The following is an 18,849-nucleotide window of genomic DNA, read 5'->3' as shown; positions in this document are numbered from 1 at the left end:
TGCAGACAAAATATGACAATAATTGTGGGATCTGTATCTCCCCTTGGGGTTGGGAGTAATGGGGGCATCTTTGAGGGAGAGATTATAGTTTCTCCTAGAGACGAGTAATTATTCTCTTTGACTTCCGTAATGTTTTGAAATGTTGAATTAGCCGCTATCCTTTAAAAATCAATAGAGTCAGTAGATTGTACATACAAATACGGTTTCCCAGCTTTTCTTGGAAAGAAGAAAATCTAGTACCATGGAGCTATCAACCTTACATAACAGCAATCAACTGGAACAGGGTGGTGGTGTTCCTTTTCAGCTGGTCTTGTTTGCCCCTGTCCCCACCACTGTTTTTTTCTTTTACGCACGTCCCGTTTAGCTCATCTGAGTTACCTGGCTGGCCCTTGCAGACGTCTGATCTTAAACCTCAGGTTTAGGGTTACCTAGCCCAGCCTGTGCATCCCATTTCTACCTCTAGCCAATGCAAGAGTCCCCTTTTCAGTGTCTTTGCTAGGAGTCCCCAGACCTGCATTTACATTGCTCCTCTGATTGAACATGGTAACTGTTGAAAGGCTGCTGATACAGAGTTCTCCATTCTGGGAGTATATACAACATGTCCTCTTTCCATGGAACTGTGGCGGCCATGTGCCATCCGTGTCTCCCCCAGAGTAAACATCCCTGGTGCCTTGAACAGCTCTTCTTTTGATTTGTTGCCTTGTTCCCTTATCAGTCTGGTTATTGTTCAGCAATCATCCTGCTCCATAAACTGTCATTTGTTGAAGTCCTCAAAACCTGACCAGTTCAGCGAGGTGGGGTTTAACCGGTGTGGAATATACCGATATGCTTCCAGCGCGGCCGCAAACTGTCCAGCGACCTTAGGTAACTGTTAATATTTGTGGCCTGGAAGCCATGTAGGGCACCAAACGTTTGGAAACCAGATGCAGGTGAGTGCACATTTTCAACGTGTGAGTAGAATCAGGTCATCGCGTTTTGTTTGCAGCTGTTCAGTGCTTACGCTTATGAGCGTGTGTTTTATTAAATTACTCGCACAATAGGGAACTGCTTCTTATCTTGCTTTTTGGAATCTATCGTTTTTCTTGGGTTGTGAAATGATTACACAAGAGTTGTGTCTGCTGTGCCCAAGATAAGAGGCTTTAGAGACTTTGCAGAAGTCCCTTGAGAGTCCTGCATTCATTTGAGACAATGTCCAGATGAAGTGTTGATTCCCTTAGCTAAAACGGCAGAGCAAAAATGATATTAATGGATTAGGTACTATCTTTTTTCTTTTTGAGTTTCAGTACTAGCAAGTCTGAGGCAAGAACTTTTTACTGACGCTTTTATTTTTATTTTTATTATTTTTAAGTTTTTTAAAACATTTTTCTAATGTTTATTTATTTTTGAGAGATAGAGTGTGAGCAGGGGAGGGCCACAGAGAGAGGGGACACAGGATCTGAAGCAGGCTCCAGGCTCTGAGCTGTCAACACAGAGCCCGATGCAGGGCTCGAGCTGACAAACCCCAAGATCATGACCTGAGCTGACGTCAGATGCTTAACCGACTGAGCCACCCAGATGCCCTTTTGCTGATGCTTTTAAAAGGAGTCCTATATCTTAGAAAAAGATGGAACCTCGGAGTCCAGCCAGAACAATGCATCGATCCCTTTTCCAGTGTCCCTGGCAGAGGGCCAGTTAGCAATGCTTGAACCCTTCTCATGACAGAGGACTCTCTCCACACTGTAAGGTATACGTCACAAACAACCTGATCATTAAAAAGTTCTTCCTTGTGTTGATGAGGCATCCACCTTCCTCTAGCCGGTTTCAGAATGAAAGAAATATCTTCCTTATTAAATAAGGATATAGTTTCTCCAGTCTGCCTTTAGACCAGGGTTCTCAACCACAGCATTACTGACCTTTTGGACCATATATATATATGGTTCAACCCCGACACAGGCTCCAACCCATGAACCATGAGATCATGACCTGAGCTGAAGTCAGATGCTTAACTGACTACGCCATTCAGGCACCCCCTATATATTAAAAAAAAATTTTTTTTAAATGTTTATTCATTTTTAAGAGATGGGGAGAGACCGAGCATGAGTGGGGGAGGGGCAGAGAGAGAGAGAGAGAGAGAGAGAGAGAGACAGAATCTGAAGCAGGCTCCAGGCTCAGAGCTGTCAGCACAATGCCCAAAGTGGGGCTTGAACCCATGGGCATTGAGATCATGACCTGAGCCAAAGTTGGACGCTTAACTGACTGAGCCACCCAGGCGCCCCTCCCCCTATATTTTTCAAAAGTTTATTTATTATTTATTTGGAGAGAGTGAGTGGGGGAGGAGCAGAGAGAGGGAGGGAGGGAGAGAATTCCTAGCAGGCTCCACGCTGTGAGTGTGGAGTATCTCATTCCGGCTCAGGTCATGGTCTTGCAGTCCTTAAGTTTGAGCCCTGTGTCAGGCTCTGTGCTGATAGCTCAGAGCCTGGAGTCTAGTACGGATTCTGTCTCTCTCTCTCTCTCTCTCTCTCTCTCTCTCTCTCTCTCTCTGCCCCTCCCGCACTGGTGCTGTGTGTGTGTCTCTCTCTCTCTCTCAAAAATAAATAAACATAAAAAAAAAAAGTACTAGATTGCTTAGAAATCAGGGCTGGAAAATTGACAGTCTCCTGCCTTCATCCTATTGTAAAAGATCCAAAGCAGATTTTATCTTCTTCAATCATTCAGTCTGATGTTGGGTCAATTTTGAGATATTTAAAGCACTTTTTATTTTTTAACTTTGGTTGAAAGTGAATCAGCCTATATTTGTTCTCTGCTTTCATTCTGTAGCTTTATGTGCTCTGTGAGTTTTCTATTGCTGCTGTAATGATTTATCACAAATTTATTGGTTTAAAGCAACCCAACTTTATTACCTTAATGTTCCATCGGTCGGAAGTCTCACACGACTTCCCTGGGCTAACCTCAAGGTGTCTTTAGGGTTTCATTCCTTCCTGGAGGCTCTAGGGGAGAATTCGTCTCCTTACCTTTTCCAGACTCTAGACGCTGCCCGTATTCCTTGTCTCATGACTCCCTTCCTCCATCTTCAAAGCCACCAGTTGTGGGTTAAGTTCTTCTCACATCTCATCACTCTGACTTCCTCTTCTTCCCGCCTGTTCCACTTTTATTTATTTATTTTTTCAGATCCCAAATGCCGTCTTATTCTCTTAAAGATAAACTGGGAAGTCAAAGAGATGAAGTATTTCGAGATTAACTATTCCCAGCTGATTAAATATGTCTAGCAAAGCCATTACCAGCTGTACTGGAAACGCCCCACAGGCCAGATGGTTAATTTGTACTTGTCTAACATCTAGTCTTTCAAAGGAGATAATACCGAAACTCCCATTACAGCATATTTGCTTTCCCACTGAAGAATCACAAGAGGTCTTAGAGGCACATGCTACCCATTCATCTGGCTGTGTAGGTAGATGCTTCCTGGGAATACCAGAAAGAATGCCCTGAGACACAGTTTCTAGAAAGTGCTCAGCATCTTTCTTTTTTAATTTAATTTAATTTAATTTAATTTAATTTAATTTAATTTTATTTTATTTATTTACTTACTTAGTTATTTATTAGTAATCTACACCCGGTGTGGGGCTCAAACTCACAATCCCGAGATCAAGCTCTACTGATTGAGCCAGCCAGGTGCCCCATAAAGTGCCCAAGGTCTTTTTGGCATTCATGGGCAACGGGAGTTGGCAGTGGGTGGTGGACGCTGAGAAGTGTTCAACTATGGCCGGGGATAGGACTTGTACACATGTCACGGGGCTACGGGGTATCAGCTCTTCAAATATGATGGAGGAAACGTATGGCCCCAGTTATGCCGTGAGTTCATAAACTGAGCAGTGTTAATAATGGCAATGATGACAACCGTCAGCAAAGCCCAAGGAGGCCCAGTCCTACCGGTTCTTCCGTTGGACCTGGCCCCCCCCAACTGACCTGCTCATTTGGCATCGGCAGTCTCTGGCCACCTCAGACAGACGCCGCTGCTCGTTGGGGATGGGACTGAGGGAGCCACAAACCAGGAGCACCACTAGGATTTGGTTCATCATCTTGTCGGATGCATCCACACCCACTGCGGTGGTCACCCTGCGTGTGTGTCTCAGGCATCCACAGAGGCACTCGGAGAGCCTCGAGGGACTGCCAGGGACTGGGGACTTCGCTGTGTTGAACCCAGGGTTCTTGGCTTGCACCCAAGGACCGCACAGCATGGTGCCTGGTCTCGAGACACAAAGCCCTCTTTGGCCACCCTCCTTCTTCACTTTTATTTTTTTATTTTTTTATTATTATTTTTTTAACGTTTATTTTTGAGACAGAGAGAGACAGAGCATGAATGGGGGAGGGTCAGAGAGAGGGAGACACAGAATCTGAAACAGGCTCCAGGCTCTGAGCTGTCAGCACAGAGCCCGACGCGGGGCTTGAGCTCACTGACCATGAGATCATGACCTGAGCCGAAGTCGGCCACATAACCGACTGAGCCACCCAGGCTCCCCCTTCTTCACTTTTAAAGACACATGATTACATTGGGCCCACCTGGATAATCCAGAATAATCTATTTTTTTTAATTTTTTTTTCTTAACATTTATTTGTTATTGAGAGACAGAGAGAGACAGAGCATGAGCATGGGAGGGGCAGAGAGAGGAGGAGACACAGAATCTGAAGCAGGCTCCAGGCTCCAAGCTGTCAGCACAGAGCCCGACGTGGGGCTCGAACTCACAAACCGCAAGATCATGACCTGAGCCGAAGTTGGACGCTCAACAGACTGAGCCACCCAGGCGTCCCCAGAATAATCTATTTTTTTCATGTTTATTTATTTTTGTGAGAGAGACAGAATGTGAGCAGGGGAGAGGCAGAGAGAGAGGGAGACACAAACCTGAAGTAGGCTCCAGGCTCCAAGCTGTCAACACAGAGCCCGACGCGGGGCTCAAACCCGTGAACAGTAAGATCATGACCTGAGCCAAAGTCGGACGCTTAGCCGACTGAGCCACCCAGGCACCCCCAGGATAATCTGTTTTAAAGTCAGCGGATTAGCCACCTTAATTTCATATGTAACCGTGATTCCCTTTCGCCACGTGAAAACATATTTACGTGTTCTGGGGATTAAGATGTGGAATTTGGGGAGTGTCGCTGTTCTGTCTGCCTTATACCCCCATTCCAGAAGTTCATCAGAAAGAATCTGAGGAACAGAGTACTGGCACTTGTGAAAGAACCATTTCTTTTCTCTTTACCAAGAACAGTAGAGTTAAGGCCCATGCCCTAATCTCTCACCAGGATTGGGATTTACACAGGTTTACCTATCAGCTCTTGACATAAATCCTGGACTCAAGAGTGGACATCTTGCTTACTATTTTGGTTTGTCTTTTGTTTCAAAAAGGGAAATGATGCCTGATAGGAGTTTACCGATAGGGGAACAGAGGGTTAGCAGAGGTCATGGCATTATATAGAGATCTCAGCTGAGATTAGAAGGACAAGTAGGGGACTGTGGCTTGAGGGACAGACGGAAGGAAGTACAGAAGAAAAGACAGTATCAACTTTTTTTTTTTTTGTTAAGTAATCTCCGTATCTACCGTGGGGCTTGGAGTCATGACCCTGAGATCAAGAGGCATGCTCAACCAACTGAGCCAGCCAGGCGCCCCAAGAAGGTATTAACTTTTAGATGGATTTAGAAAGAATATGTTCTTTGAGCTCTCTTTAAAGGGTCTTCTTGATCTATCAGCATGGCATTTTACGTCATGGTCAGGGCGTCAAAATTGAAGAAAATGCTTCTCAGGTTTTATTATTTTAAAAAAGTAGTGATTTTTTTAATGTTCTCATTGATTTAAGATATGGGCCAAGAGAAAAGTAGAAAGGATAGAAAATTACCTTCAGTTTTTACCTATACAAAACTCTTCCAAGAAGGTAAACTTTGTAAATGTTTGTTATTTCTTTTATTGATTTTGGGTCTTCTTCTTGTTGTCCCGCCGTCCTCCCCACCCCCACCCCCACCCCACCCGCACTCCTTCTTCCTCTTTTATGTATCTGAGATTGTGCGTAATCCTTTTTATTTTCCACATAACAGTTTACTTAATATTAAACGTAAACACTTTTCATGGTCATACCAACTCTACTAAATATTCTTTTAAAATTATTTGTTAGGGGGCACCCGGATGGCTCAGTTGGTTAAGCGTCCGACCTTTGATTTCAGCTCAGGTCATGACCTCGCCGTTCGTGAGTTCAGGCCCCCGTTGGGCTCTGGGCTGGCATTTCGGAGCCTGCCTGGGATTCTCTCTCTCTTCCTCTCTCTCTGCCCCTCTCTCACTTGTTCTCTCTCTCTCTCTCTCCAAAATAAACAAATCAACTTTAGAAAAAAATTAAATTGTCAACAATAAAGCATTATGTTTTATTATAAAAGAAAATATGAAACTTCATGGGAAAATCACATAATTCTATCACCCTTATTATATCAATAGTCTTTTTAGTGTGAATTTTTACACAGCATCGTTTTATTTTTTTTCAATCAAAATTGCATTGTAAAGAGTTTCCTAAGTCATAATGAATTGTTTTGTAAATATGTTGTTAGTAACTGAATAAAATCCCATTGATGATATTCTCATATTGCTTGAAATCCGTAGGGTTTCCATGTGTATATGTGAGGGTTGGCTCTCATAAATGGAATTGGAATGAACACCATAGTGCATTATATTTTTAGGCTTTTCCTTCCCTGTGAATAAGATTTTTTTCGTGTGTGCTGATCTCAGGAATGAAGTGAAAAGGCCCAAGGATATGGACAACTTAAAGCTTGCCAAATCGCCTTCCAAAAGTCAGAGTACCTATTTATACTCCCGCTAGAACTGCTGCCTTTGCTTTGGTAAATTTCACAGTGTTAAAGAAAAAGGTAAATCCTGTGTTCTCCAGCCTTTGGCTTACCAGTTACTGCTCTGCCTGGCCAGGTACATCTTTCTCAATGAAGATTTCGTATTGGCTGGCGCCGTTAGTAACGAATCTTCAAACATTATGATTAGTAAGTTTGCAGGATCAAACGTTTTAGCACTGTCGCTTTGGATTCTCCAGTTGTAAATGTCCAAAGTCAATATTAGACTGTTCAGGGCCCTCGTTTTCAGATGTAAATACATTTTTAGCTAACTCAAAGCCCGCGGTTGGGAAAAAGGTACTTTTCTGTGGAAGGGGAACCATGACAGCTAACAGACTCCTTATGAATTATCCCTCTGTTTGGATTCAGAGGCCTCCCTAGTCCTCTTCTCAGACATCTCAATGGCCATCAGAAGATAAAAGAAGCCAGTGTTTGAGAAAGCCAGGGACTTGTCGCCGGTGACAGTAGCCCTTTGTTCAGAAAAGCAGAAGCACTTTTCTTTTTTTCTTTTTCTTTTTTTTTTTTTGGCGCTTTTCATTTTAATAATATGGGAACTGGGAACTGTTTGGTCATATTGATCTAAAATGGGTAATACCTCCAGAGAGGATTGGTAGTTGCTTATAATAAAATCACATGAAGCAACAAAACAGCTCATGTAAGAAATAAAGCTAGAGAAATGGACTAGAAACCAAAAGAATGTATTGTGAAGGTCCATAAAACGGTGAAATTTGAAAAGGTGAAGGATACTGGACCTTTTTCAGGAGCAGCTTCAGTCTATTTGGGGTAAGAAAAAGGACACGATTTTTAAATGTGACAAAGTGACACACGAATTAACTGCAACGTAATGGGATAGAGTGAGCATGGTTTTGGGGTGCTGAGGAGGCACTGGGGGAGCGGATGTTACCGTTAAGGAGCTCAGATCCCCTTGATGAGGAGGTGTGGGGCCACAGCCTGGGACTGCGGGGGGGGGGGGGGGGGGCGGGGGCGGTGAGCCGTAGTCTGGAATTGAATCGAAGGCGGAGAGAAAGGCTCCGGAGGGAGTGTCCTCCTGGGGTTTCCGTTTTCCTTGGGGAAGCTTTCACATCTTCCGTTGTAGGGAACAGGAGGGCAGGGAGAAGGAGAGTGCATCATTTAAGGGAGCCACGATTTTCACCTAGCAGGAAGAAATGAGCTAAAGGGTCAAGGGGCGGCCGTGACATCACGGGGACACGAGTCGTAGACTGAACTGTGGCCTGGGGACACAGCTGTGCTCAGTGGCTGTGCTGAGGCCCCAGAGCCCTGCACTTTACATCCCCTGTAAACCTCAAACACACACACGTGCACATGCATACAGACATCACTGGGCTAAGGACACCCACAAACAGCACTGTGCACTGCCCAAGTCATTCCTGTGTTAATTCAGCACATCTTCATTGGTCACCTGCTGGTTGAAAGGCCCTCACTGCTGGGCGCAGCGGGAAGTATCACTATGTGTAGGACAAAAGTCCCCCCTGAGATGCACTGTTGTAAGGGTCTCTGTGCTCTGGCCCCTGCCCTTGCCTCCAGTCTCCTAGCATCCTCTACGCCTCACCGATTCCCAGGCTGCATCCCCACAGTGCCTTCACTTACAGCCTCCGCTAAGGTGTCCTCCTCTTGGGAGCCTCAGCTCCAGCGTGACCTCCTCTTCTAGGGCTTTCCACACCTCCTGGCATGCCCACCCCCTGAAATTGACCATCCTCCTTGGTGTCCGCACCAAACCCACTTTTATCAAAACATCTCATACTCCAAATTGCATTTTAATAAATCCTTGACTCTCTCTGTGCCTCCTCTGCATTTAGCCAAAGCAGGGTTAAGACCTTTAGAAGCTACAAGTGTTGCAAATATACTACAGCGTCCCCGTCCTCTACCTGTAATGCAAGATGAAGACTATCCTAAGCCAAAAATCACACGTAAAACCTGTGCATATATTAATTTAGAATAATTCGTTTATAGACTTTTTGATTGAAATATAATAAATAAATTTATCAAAACTGAAATTTTCTCCTAGCTTTGGAGCCCTTGCCACACGATTTCCCTTCATAGGGTTTGGCGTGCTTATATATATAGATAGATATAGATATAGATCTATCTATAGATCTAGATAGATAGATATAGATATAGATCTATAGATCTAGATCTAGATATCTATCTAGATCTAGATAGATCTATATCTATAGATATATCTATATAGATCTATATCTATATCTATCTATCTAGATCTATAGATCTATCTAGATCTATAGATCTAGATATAGATATCTATAGATCTAGATAGATATATATCTATATATCTATAGATATCTATATCTATCTATATCTATATCTATATCTATATCTATATCTATATCTATATATCACAGGGTTTGGCGTATAGGTGCCAGCCATCCATTTAGCTCTCAAGACCGGGCACAGTGATGGTGCTTAGGAAATGCTTGAGTGGAGGGATGGGCCAACGGATGGCCTGGCATAGAGGCTGTTGTGGCACAGTGCATTGTGGGGGAAAGTACACACCTTTTGGGAGGAACAAATATGTGGGCACTGTGGGGAGGGGCAGGTGCCTCCGCTCGGGGAAACCATCATGGGCATCTCGGCAAAAGATCCCCAACTAGACTACAGGGAGAGTAAGATGAAAGGCAAGTGTGAGGGCGTGTGCATATCACAAGTTGAATACATTACTGAAGAATTCACATCTCTTAGTAAACCTAAACCTAAACCAACCACCCAACTCTATGTTTACTGTTAGATAAACCTACCTGCTTAGCAAGAGGGCTCATACTGAAAGTTCTTTCTCTTAAAATCGATGGTTTTCAACTCTGGTCTTTATTGACTATGTGGTTTTGCCTCATCTCCTCGATAAGATAGGCCTGTCTTTTCCTTTGCCCACTTTTTTTTTTTTTTTTTTGAGAGAGAGAGAAGGCGCAAGTGAGCGAGGGACAGAGAGAGAATCTCAGGAGGGGCAGAGAGAGAGAGAGAGAGAGAGAGAGAGAGAGAAGCGGGGCTCACCTGAAGCAGGACTCGTATTTTACCCAGAGTGGGGCTCATGTTCACCTAAGTAGGTAAGATAGTCATTTATACCTCGTATCCTTTTTAAAATTTCTTAACCAGTAATCAGGTTTTGGATTCAGGAGAACCGAGTTGCAGTGAACATACTTCTTTGTTTATCTTTAGAGTTTCTGCGAAAAGTCACGTAAACCAAAACCAAAGGCAACAAGTTGAGACACTGGAAAACTAATCTCCAAGTCTTTTCTCAGATGCCTACGATATGTTAATCAGGAGCATTGCCAGAGACTTCCAGAAGCATGCTTCAGCAAGTCCTTCTCCTGGGCCAGGGAGTTCTCATTCAGGTTTTAAGAAAATGTAAAACTGGGCACCTGGCTGGCTCAGTCTGTAGAGCATGTGGCTCTTGATCTCAGGGTTGTGAGTTCGAGCCCCACACTGGGTGTAGAGATTACCTAAAAATAAAATCTTAAAAAAAAAAAGAAAATGTAAAACTGATTAAAATGCATTTAAAAATGTGTATCAAAATCCTCTTTCTTATTATCTTATTACTTCTTTAGCTTTTTTCATAACATCACGAGTTTGTTTGTTCTTTTATTTGAGAGAACGAGAGAGTGTGCTCGCGAGCTGGGGGAGAGGGTCAGAGGAAGACAGAGAATTTTAAGTGGGCTCCATGCTAAGCACAGAGTCCAAGGTGGGGCTCCAGTCCACGCCCCCGGGATCATGACCTGAGCTGAAATCAAGAGTGAGCCACTCAACAGACCGAGCCACCCAGGCACCCCTCCCTAGTTTAGTTTTAAAAGGACTTATTGCCCAGAATTGCCTGTTTCACTACTAAACCTCCTAAGAGAGTACTGGCTGATACTGTCCCAAATACAGAGAGAAAAGAATGGTTTCAAAAAAACCAATTTTCCCTTTTTTTTTTTTTTTTTAATTATGAGAAGTTGCATCCCAAGAACAGAGCTGTTTGTACCCCTTAAGTATTGTCTGTTACCCTATCACCTTCAAACACAAAAGTTACATCACAAACTATACTCGGGACAATTTAGTCCCCTAGTTTATAGAGTGTCTCTTCAGTGCCGTACCGAATGGTAGAGCACAGCTCGCTCTTGTCTGAAGCTTGGAGGCCAGAGGGTGCTGGGGTAGCCAGAGTGGATTACTGACCACAGGATCTGACTTGCAGGACTTTGAAAAGCCTTTTTTCCCCAAAGCATTTCTTCCCAATAGCTTATGATTCTTTCCTTGGGAGTAAATCTTCAAGGGCTTTGATAGATTGCCTCCGGGAGAGCTTGGCTAAAGGAAAGGGCTGTTATTTTGGAAGTTGATGAGGAAAGCCCCCATGAACACACCAGTACCTTTTAGCAGCTTGCAAGACTGGGGAGCTGTCACTCCGAGAAGCCACGTGAGGAGCTGAAAGGTGGAACATTTGAGAAGTCTTAAGAGGCAGGTTGTAGATCATAAGAGGCACGCAGGCATTATGGGGGCACCAGCAGCCTGCAGAGGGGGAGAAGGCCAGTGAATACAAAGTTCCCCCAGAATTATAGGGGAGATGCTAATGACAGTGTTTGGGAGATATTGGAGCCCTTAATGAAACCTAGAAGATCTATTCAGCAGAACCACCTATGGACAAAGGGGATAATGACCAAGCATGACTTCCTGTTTCTATCTCAAGGTCTCGATTGGCACACTAGCTTTTATTTGGATGACACTTATTGAGCAACTCCCTACCTGGGAGTGACCCATGGTGCTAGGAATGCAAAACGAGTATGCTAATGTTTGCATCTAGCTCCATGCAAAAACACTGTGTTACGCATGTTAATCACTTAACCCTGGGTAATATTATTATCATCCTCAGCCCCATTTTACGGATGAGGGAATAAGGCAGAGAGGGATTCCATAGTTTGCCGAGGGTCACGCTACCAGCGTCCAGGCTGGGATTCAGACCCAGGCAGTTGGGCTCTAGGCACTAAAGCCCAAGTAATTGACCCCTACCCACTGTGGTGTATTGAGAAGTCACCCCTGGTGTGAAATCATCTGGGAATGTGTTTCTGGGCTGCTTGGTAGCCCGCACCAAAAAGAAAACAGGATTCTTCATCCTCATTAAGGAAGTATTTACTCATACTTGCTATATACTGGCCCCTTTGTAAGTAGTAAAGAGGTAAATGAGACCAATCCCTGCCCTGGAGGAGCTCACAGGCTAAGGGTGAAACAATTCTGTAAACAGAGCATTGTACTGGAGGCTGCAAAGTATCCAAAGGAGGACGTGTATAGAATGCTGCCAGAGGGGCGCCTGGGTGGCTCAGTCGGTTGAGCATCCGACTTTGGCTCAAGTCAGGATCTCGCAGTTCGTGAGTTCAAGCCCCGCGTCGGGCTCTGTGCTGACAGCTTGGAGCCTGGAGCCTGGTGCAGGTTCTGTGCCTCCCCCCAGCTCTGCCCCCCACCCCATGCTCATGCTCTGTCTCTCTCTGTCTCTCAATAATAAATAAACATTAAAAAAAAGTAAATAAAAAAGTTAAAAAATAAAAATAAAAAGAATGCTACCAGAAGGGGGCAGACTTCTGTGTTGGTAGTGGCTCCACGGCACAGGAGCCCCTGTTCTCTGGGGTGGGAAATGCCTTCTTCCCTGGTGTCCTTGAGGAGCCAGGCCCAGAGAAGGCCTCCTTTCCCGACTGCAGGGAAACCTTGGTGACGATTGTCCACTGCTTTGGACCCAGCTGTCTTGCCATCAGCTGGGGACAGGGTTGGCATATCGTTTCATCCCACAAAGCACACCAGCAGGAGGCAGCAGGGGAAGGCAGTTCATTCTGTGGCACGGGGAGCGGGGGGGTGGGGGGGGTGGGGGGTGGAAAGCAGGGAGGACCCATCTGGATCCTTCTATCACTTGGTACACGGGGGCCAAAGGAAGAAGACCCGCCGTCCATTCCTGGCCGCAAACAGTGACTAGGTGACCTCAGGCCGGAGCCGGAGCCTTTCTGTGTTTCCTTGACCATCTTCCCCCAAAAGGAAAAATCAGGTGCTAAAGTTTGCTTCTCCTTTATGTCCACTAAACCTTTATTCCCCCTACATTTTGTAAATAATCTGTTACGGCATTTACCACAATTGTTTGAAAGTCTCTCTCCCCACCGGAATTTTTAGGATAAAAAAAATCACATCTATTAAAAAAAAAAATTGGATTTAAAAGGCATTTTTTCCCCAAACGTGGGCTGACACATTGGCGCTCTTAAAATTGAGTGCATGAGTATGTGAACAAATGAACAAATGAATGAGTCAGCCAATCATTAAATTATTTAGAGGCTTACTCTCTTGAGGATGAGCTCAGATAGCACATTATAAGAGGGTGGTGAAAACCTCTAAACAGGTAGTAAGTACTCTCTGGGCGCCTGGCTGGCTCAGTTCGCAGAGCACATGTCTCTTGATCTTGGGGTCATGAGTTCGAGCCCCATGGGGGGAGTGGAGATGACTTAAATAAAAAAATAGTGAGTTAATTAATAATACTAACTGAATAGTACTCTTCGTCCCACTGCAGCAGTTTCCAAATGCTACATTCTGGGAGTGGCTATGTTGGGATCCCTCAAGAGCTGAAGCCCCAACGTGATGCCCCAACGTGCCTTCTAAAAATTCCGAGTCAGTAGGTCTGGGTGGGACTCAAGAAGCAGTCTGTTCTGAGGTTCCCCAAGAGCCATTGTAGCTTAGCATGAGGTCAGGGTGGGAACTCTAACGTGCCATTTCACCTGGCCTTCAGTCTGTCCTGCTTCACTCTGAGGACCGACGGTGATGGCATTGGAACAGTTCTGGTAGAAACATGGGGGGGGGCAGAGCACCCCAGTCCTGCGTGGAGGACCTGGCGAAGCCCTTCCAGCAACTGGCCGTCTCTAACTCTTCCTGAGGTTGTTAACAGGGAAGCTGTCATGAGTACCACAGAGCTGTGGGCAAGCTAACTTTCTTTGGGTTAGTGCTGTGTTCCTAAAACTCTCTGTTGATCTCCTTGTGTGTTTCACGTGGCCTTCCTTCTTCCTCATCTTCATCCCCAGTGATTTTCCAGATGGCCAAATGAAGCTCCTCTAACTCAGCCATGGGCTGGAGCACCAGGGGTAGAATTTTCTAAAGCCCTCTGCTCATGCCCCTGTAAATACTTTCTGCGGATGGTGTCATTTGGTGAAAACCCCAGTTGTGACGGTATAACAGAAGGGTGGTTGGTGGAGGCTGGGGAGCGGATCGCCTGACTTCTGTTCGACTTCATCTGCTGCTTATTTGGGAAACTCAGTAGCTATTTCTCTGGATGCATACACAGCACTCTGCCATCTCCAAGGGTTCTAGCATGTTGCTCCAAATATGAATTAGGGCAAGAACGATGAGACAGAGTCTCCTCTCTTTAGAGAACAGTTTCTAGCCTTTTATTAAGTCATCTTTAAAAAAAAAAATGTTTAGGGGCGCCTGGGTGGCTCAGTCGGTTAAGCGGCCGACTTCGGCTCAGGTCATGATCTCACAGTCCATGAGTTCGAGCCCCGCGTCGGGCTCTGTGCTGACAGCTCAGAGCCTGGAGCCTGTTTCAGATTCTGTGTCTCCCTCTCTCTGACCCTCCCCCGTTCATGCTCTGTCTCTCTCTGTCTCAAAAAAAATAAAATAAAAACGTTAAAAAAAAATTTTTTTTTAAATGTTTATTCCTTTTTGTAGGGGGGAGAGACAGAGAGAGGGGGAGAAAGGATTTGAAGCAAGCGACAACACAGAGCCTGATGTGGGGCTTGAATCCATGAACCAGGAGACCACGACTTGCGCCAGAGTCGGACCCTTAACTGACTGAGTCACCCAGGCACCCCTATTAAGCCCTCTTTTCAATCCAGGAAGTTCCTAAACACATTAGCATCATTAAAATAGGCATTGTGGGGGCGCCTGGGTGGCGCAGTCGGTTAAGCGTCCGACTTCAGCCAGGTCACGATCTCGCGGTCTGTGAGTTCGAGCCCCGCGTCAGGCTCTGGGCTGATGGCTCAGAGCCTGGAGCCTGTTTCCGATTCTGTGTCTCCCTCTCTCTCTGTCCCTCCCCCGTTCATGCTCTGTCTCTCTCTGTCCCAAAAATAAATAAACGTTGAAAAAAAAAAATAGGCATTGTGTTCGTTAACTTTAGAAGATTATCATTTTAAGGTGAAGAGAAATGGGTGCCGCCCAAAGTTGTGGTTAAAAGCAGGGCCTCAGATAGTCTGGGTTCAAGCCCCGCCTCCAGCCCTTGCTAGCTGTTTGATCAGGACAAGTCAGTTAAATTATCCTTGCCTCTGAAGAAGAATGAAATCATGCCATTTGCAACAACGTGGATGGGACTAGAGGGTCTTACACTAAATGAAATAAATGAGTCAGAGAAAGACAGGTATCATATGTTTTCACTCATATGTGGAAATTGAGAAGCTTAACAGAGGACCATGAGGGAAGAGAAGAAAAAAAATTATAATCAGAGAGGGAGGCAAACCATAAGAGACCCTCTTTTAAAAAAAAAAAAAATTAATGTTTATTTACTTGTGAGAGAGAGACAGAGCATGAGCAGGGGAGGGGCAGAGAGAGAGGGAGACACAGAATCCGAAGCAGGTTCCAGGCTCCGAGCTGTCAGCACAGAGCCCGACTCAGGGCTCGATCTCACGAACTGTGAGATCATGATCTGAGCTGAAGTCGGACACTTAACCGATTGAGCCACCCAGGCGCCCCATAAGAAACTCTTAAATCCAGAGAACAAACTGAGGGTGAAAGGGGATGGGGAAAATGGGTGATGGGCATTGAGGAGGGGACTTGTTGGGATGAGCACTGGGTGTTGTATGTAAGTGATGAATCACAAGAATCTACTCCCGAAACCCAAGAGCACACTGGATACGATGTATGTTAGCCAACCTGATAAATTATATGAAAATTGTTTTTTCCTTGCCTCAATTTCCTCATCAATACAATGGGGATACTTAAATCTCCCTCACAGATTGTTTTAGGGCCAACTGAATAAGAAAACACATGCCAGAAACTATGAAAAATGCTGGGCACATAATAAGCCTTCAAATGTTGGCAATATTATCATTTGTTTAGTGAACAAGCTTTTTTGAGGAACTCCTAAGTGCCATTTTACATAAAAAGACAAACTACAGTGCCGTATACTCATATGAAAAGACTCTAACCATATTATCAAATTAAAAGTGTAACTTGAGGGTCACCTGAGTGGCCCAGTCTGTTAAGCGTCTGGCTTCGGTTCAAGTCATAATTTCACAGCTTGTGAGTTCGAGCCCCGCATCGGGCTCTGTGCTGACAGCTCAGAGCCTGGAGCCTGCTTTGGATTCTGTGTCTCCCTCTCTCTCTGCCCCTCCCCTGCTCATGCTCTGTCTCTCTCTCTCTCTCTCAAAACTAAATAAACGTTAAAATAAATAAATAAAAGGGTAACTTGAAGTTCTGCAAATAAATTTTAAGAGTATAGTTTTACATATTGATATTTATATGTATATGTGTATTTATAGCTATGTATGTATTCTATGCATGTATTCAAGCATAGAAATACATCTGAAAACAAAAGTCTGTTAGCAAGTTACTACCAGTGAGGAAACAATTCAGTTTTATGAAGGGAGAGATTCTAGAAGGTAAAGATGATGCACAAATACAAGATAGGCTTTTGCTAATAAGATGTTAGCATAGTGCCCAGTTGTAACATCATTTGTTATTATCATGAGTCTAATACGCCATGTGTTGGACTACAATCATCCCTTCACAAATTCTGTAAACATTTATGCAACACCCACGGCATGCCAGGCCCCTGGTAGGCAGTGGGAAGAATACATAAGGCCTGACCTCGCTGCCTCCGGGAAGGTTTCAGTGTGGAAGAGGCATAGAGATCACCAAAAATGAAACATCATTTCTGCAGCAATATGATCATTTTATAATTGTGACGGAAACATTAGCCAGAACTTCCGGAGTGTTTACGAATGCGCTAGACGTGTGTGGACATTATTGACTGCCATCTGTGATTGCTACAATTATTCTATTTTGATGCTATTCTTTATAACCAAACTAGACTGCTACAGAGTTAGAGAATTAGTGACCAGAAACCTAATATGACTGCCTCAAAGTGTTATTTCTACGCGCTATGATATGATCTGGCATTCCCAAGGATTTGGCCACCTTGATGCCTTTCAAAAACCCGGCCCAGAAAATGCATATTCCATTTTTTTCCAGGGGGTTTCTTCCCATAATTGTATGTAAAATCATGTTGCTAGTGCCTTAATCTCCCTGATTTGTCAGCCTATTAAAGTCTTCTTGATTGCATGTGTTTTTTTTTTTTCTTTTAATAACCTGCCTTGAAGAAGGTTAAGCTGAAACCACTCCTCAGCTTCCAAGATGTTGCCATCCAAATTGCATGCGCTTTTCTGCCTCTGCAGCAGCCTCGCACTGGTTCATCCTTTTGACTGGAAAGACCTAAATCCTGTTGCTCATATTAGATCATCAGGTAAGAGGCATCTTTGTTCCAGGGCTTGAGCAACTGATCTGTGGCCAGATTCCACGTGGCCCTGGAGAAGTTGCATGTGTGGACTTCTAACCAAGTTCTATTACAAAAAGGCTCATGGAGACCTGTTCTCCTGGGGTCGGGGAGAGAGCCTCACTTTCTCCTCATTGCACCTGAAACTGAAGAAGCGCCTGTCTTCTTCAATATCATAACTGCAGGACAGAACCAAGATGAGGCATTTTCAGACAGACTGGAAGCTCAGCTGGCAACCACTGTGGAGAACTTCCTCAACGTGGCCCCTTCTGTCCCTCACTGCCCTAGCCCGCTCTCGCTCAGGCGCAGTGACACAAAGCCCCTGGAGTTCTCTCAGAGGCAACCTCAAAACCTGCTCCCATGAAAGTGAAGGAGAGGCAGGTGTCTTGATCAACAGGTGTAGTCCTGGTTAGTACTGGGGGGGGGGTGATGTGAGAAGACGACCATTTAGGCTCTTGGGGTCCAGAGGGAAACCACGTTTTCTATGTTATCACAAGGGGAAGCAGGGACCAGCTGAAGAGCTCCAGGGGAGAATGGATGCACATCTCTTGCTCTCTCTTACCTTGTGGTGGGAGGGAAGGGGAGGAGGGGAAGGTTTAGTCAGGCCCAGAAGAGGTGGCCAGAGTGGGACAGCCACCTCTAGAAAGGTACATCTGCCATCACCGAGAAGGACCTGTATTGCAAAGAGATTGCTTCCGGAGTTTTGTGGGTTCCTGCGAATCCCAGAGCATGGTGATGCACGGTCTTCTCTGTCCAGCTTCTCCTCAGGTGAGCAGTGTAGGTGGCTTCTGAAGCCACAGACCTGGTGACTCTGGATCTAGCTGTTCAGGTTTGATGGGTGACTCCTTACTGTAACATTTACAAAAGGGCTTTCATAACCCTGCACCTGATAAATACTGCCTTGCTTTGTAGTTGGCAAAGCAAATGCATCTGCCGGACAGACTATATGTTGTATCTGTATTTACATAGGAAATGGCATAGTATCTCACAGGTGCATTCATTCAACAACACTTATCAGGAAGTTGAGTCATCGCTGATACACTGGTGACTAAGACAGTGAGCTTGTGGTCAAGCTCAAGGACCTTCCAGCCTAGTGAAGTTAATTTTCCCATTACCTTTTCCAAGGATTGGAAACGAGTAACATCTTACCCGACGGACAGATTATCAGCTAGGAGACATTTACATCATGCACTTTTTATTGGCTCAGGGTGGGAATTTCAAAACATGTTTTATATCCCATGTTTGAAAGTCACGGGAAGGCTGTCATTGGACTGGCAGAAAGTTAAGAACAGCGACACTACATTATTTATCTTTTGTAGTCCCACAGTCAAGGCCAGTGTCCCATTCAGTCTTGAGCAACCGAATGCATACATATTTTGTAAATTGTTAGAAATCCTTGATTAAATAAAGGATTAAGATAATAGACGGTTGTTCATATCCTAACTGAGTATGTAGAAAACATGGTTATGCAGGTAAAGTATGGGCTAGA

The 18,849-nt window shown here is 44.7% G+C and overlaps 1 protein-coding gene across 4 annotated transcripts in view; it reads left to right on the top strand.

The window, feature by feature from the left end:
- The window catches only part of PLA2G7 (phospholipase A2 group VII), a 39,659-nt gene that overhangs the window by 4,460 nt on the left and 16,350 nt on the right, over positions 1–18,849 (top strand). For 2 of the 4 annotated variants that reach the window (XM_007085104.3, XM_042986508.1), the window contains exon 2: positions 17,188–17,330. In XM_007085104.3, coding sequence (XP_007085166.1) covers positions 17,222–17,330 — 109 coding nt within the window. In that variant the 5' untranslated portion in view covers positions 17,188–17,221. Of the gene's footprint in view, positions 1–17,187; positions 17,331–17,545; positions 17,769–18,849 lie in introns of those variants that run through there. The other 2 variants (XM_042986507.1, XM_042986509.1) reach the window with 2 other exon arrangements.

This window comes from Panthera tigris, chromosome B2 (genome assembly GCF_018350195.1).
Source record: "Panthera tigris isolate Pti1 chromosome B2, P.tigris_Pti1_mat1.1, whole genome shotgun sequence".
Lineage (NCBI taxonomy): Eukaryota > Metazoa > Chordata > Mammalia > Carnivora > Felidae > Panthera > Panthera tigris.
Note: the sequence above shows the minus strand (reverse complement) of the source record. Positions and strands in the feature narration are given on the sequence as shown.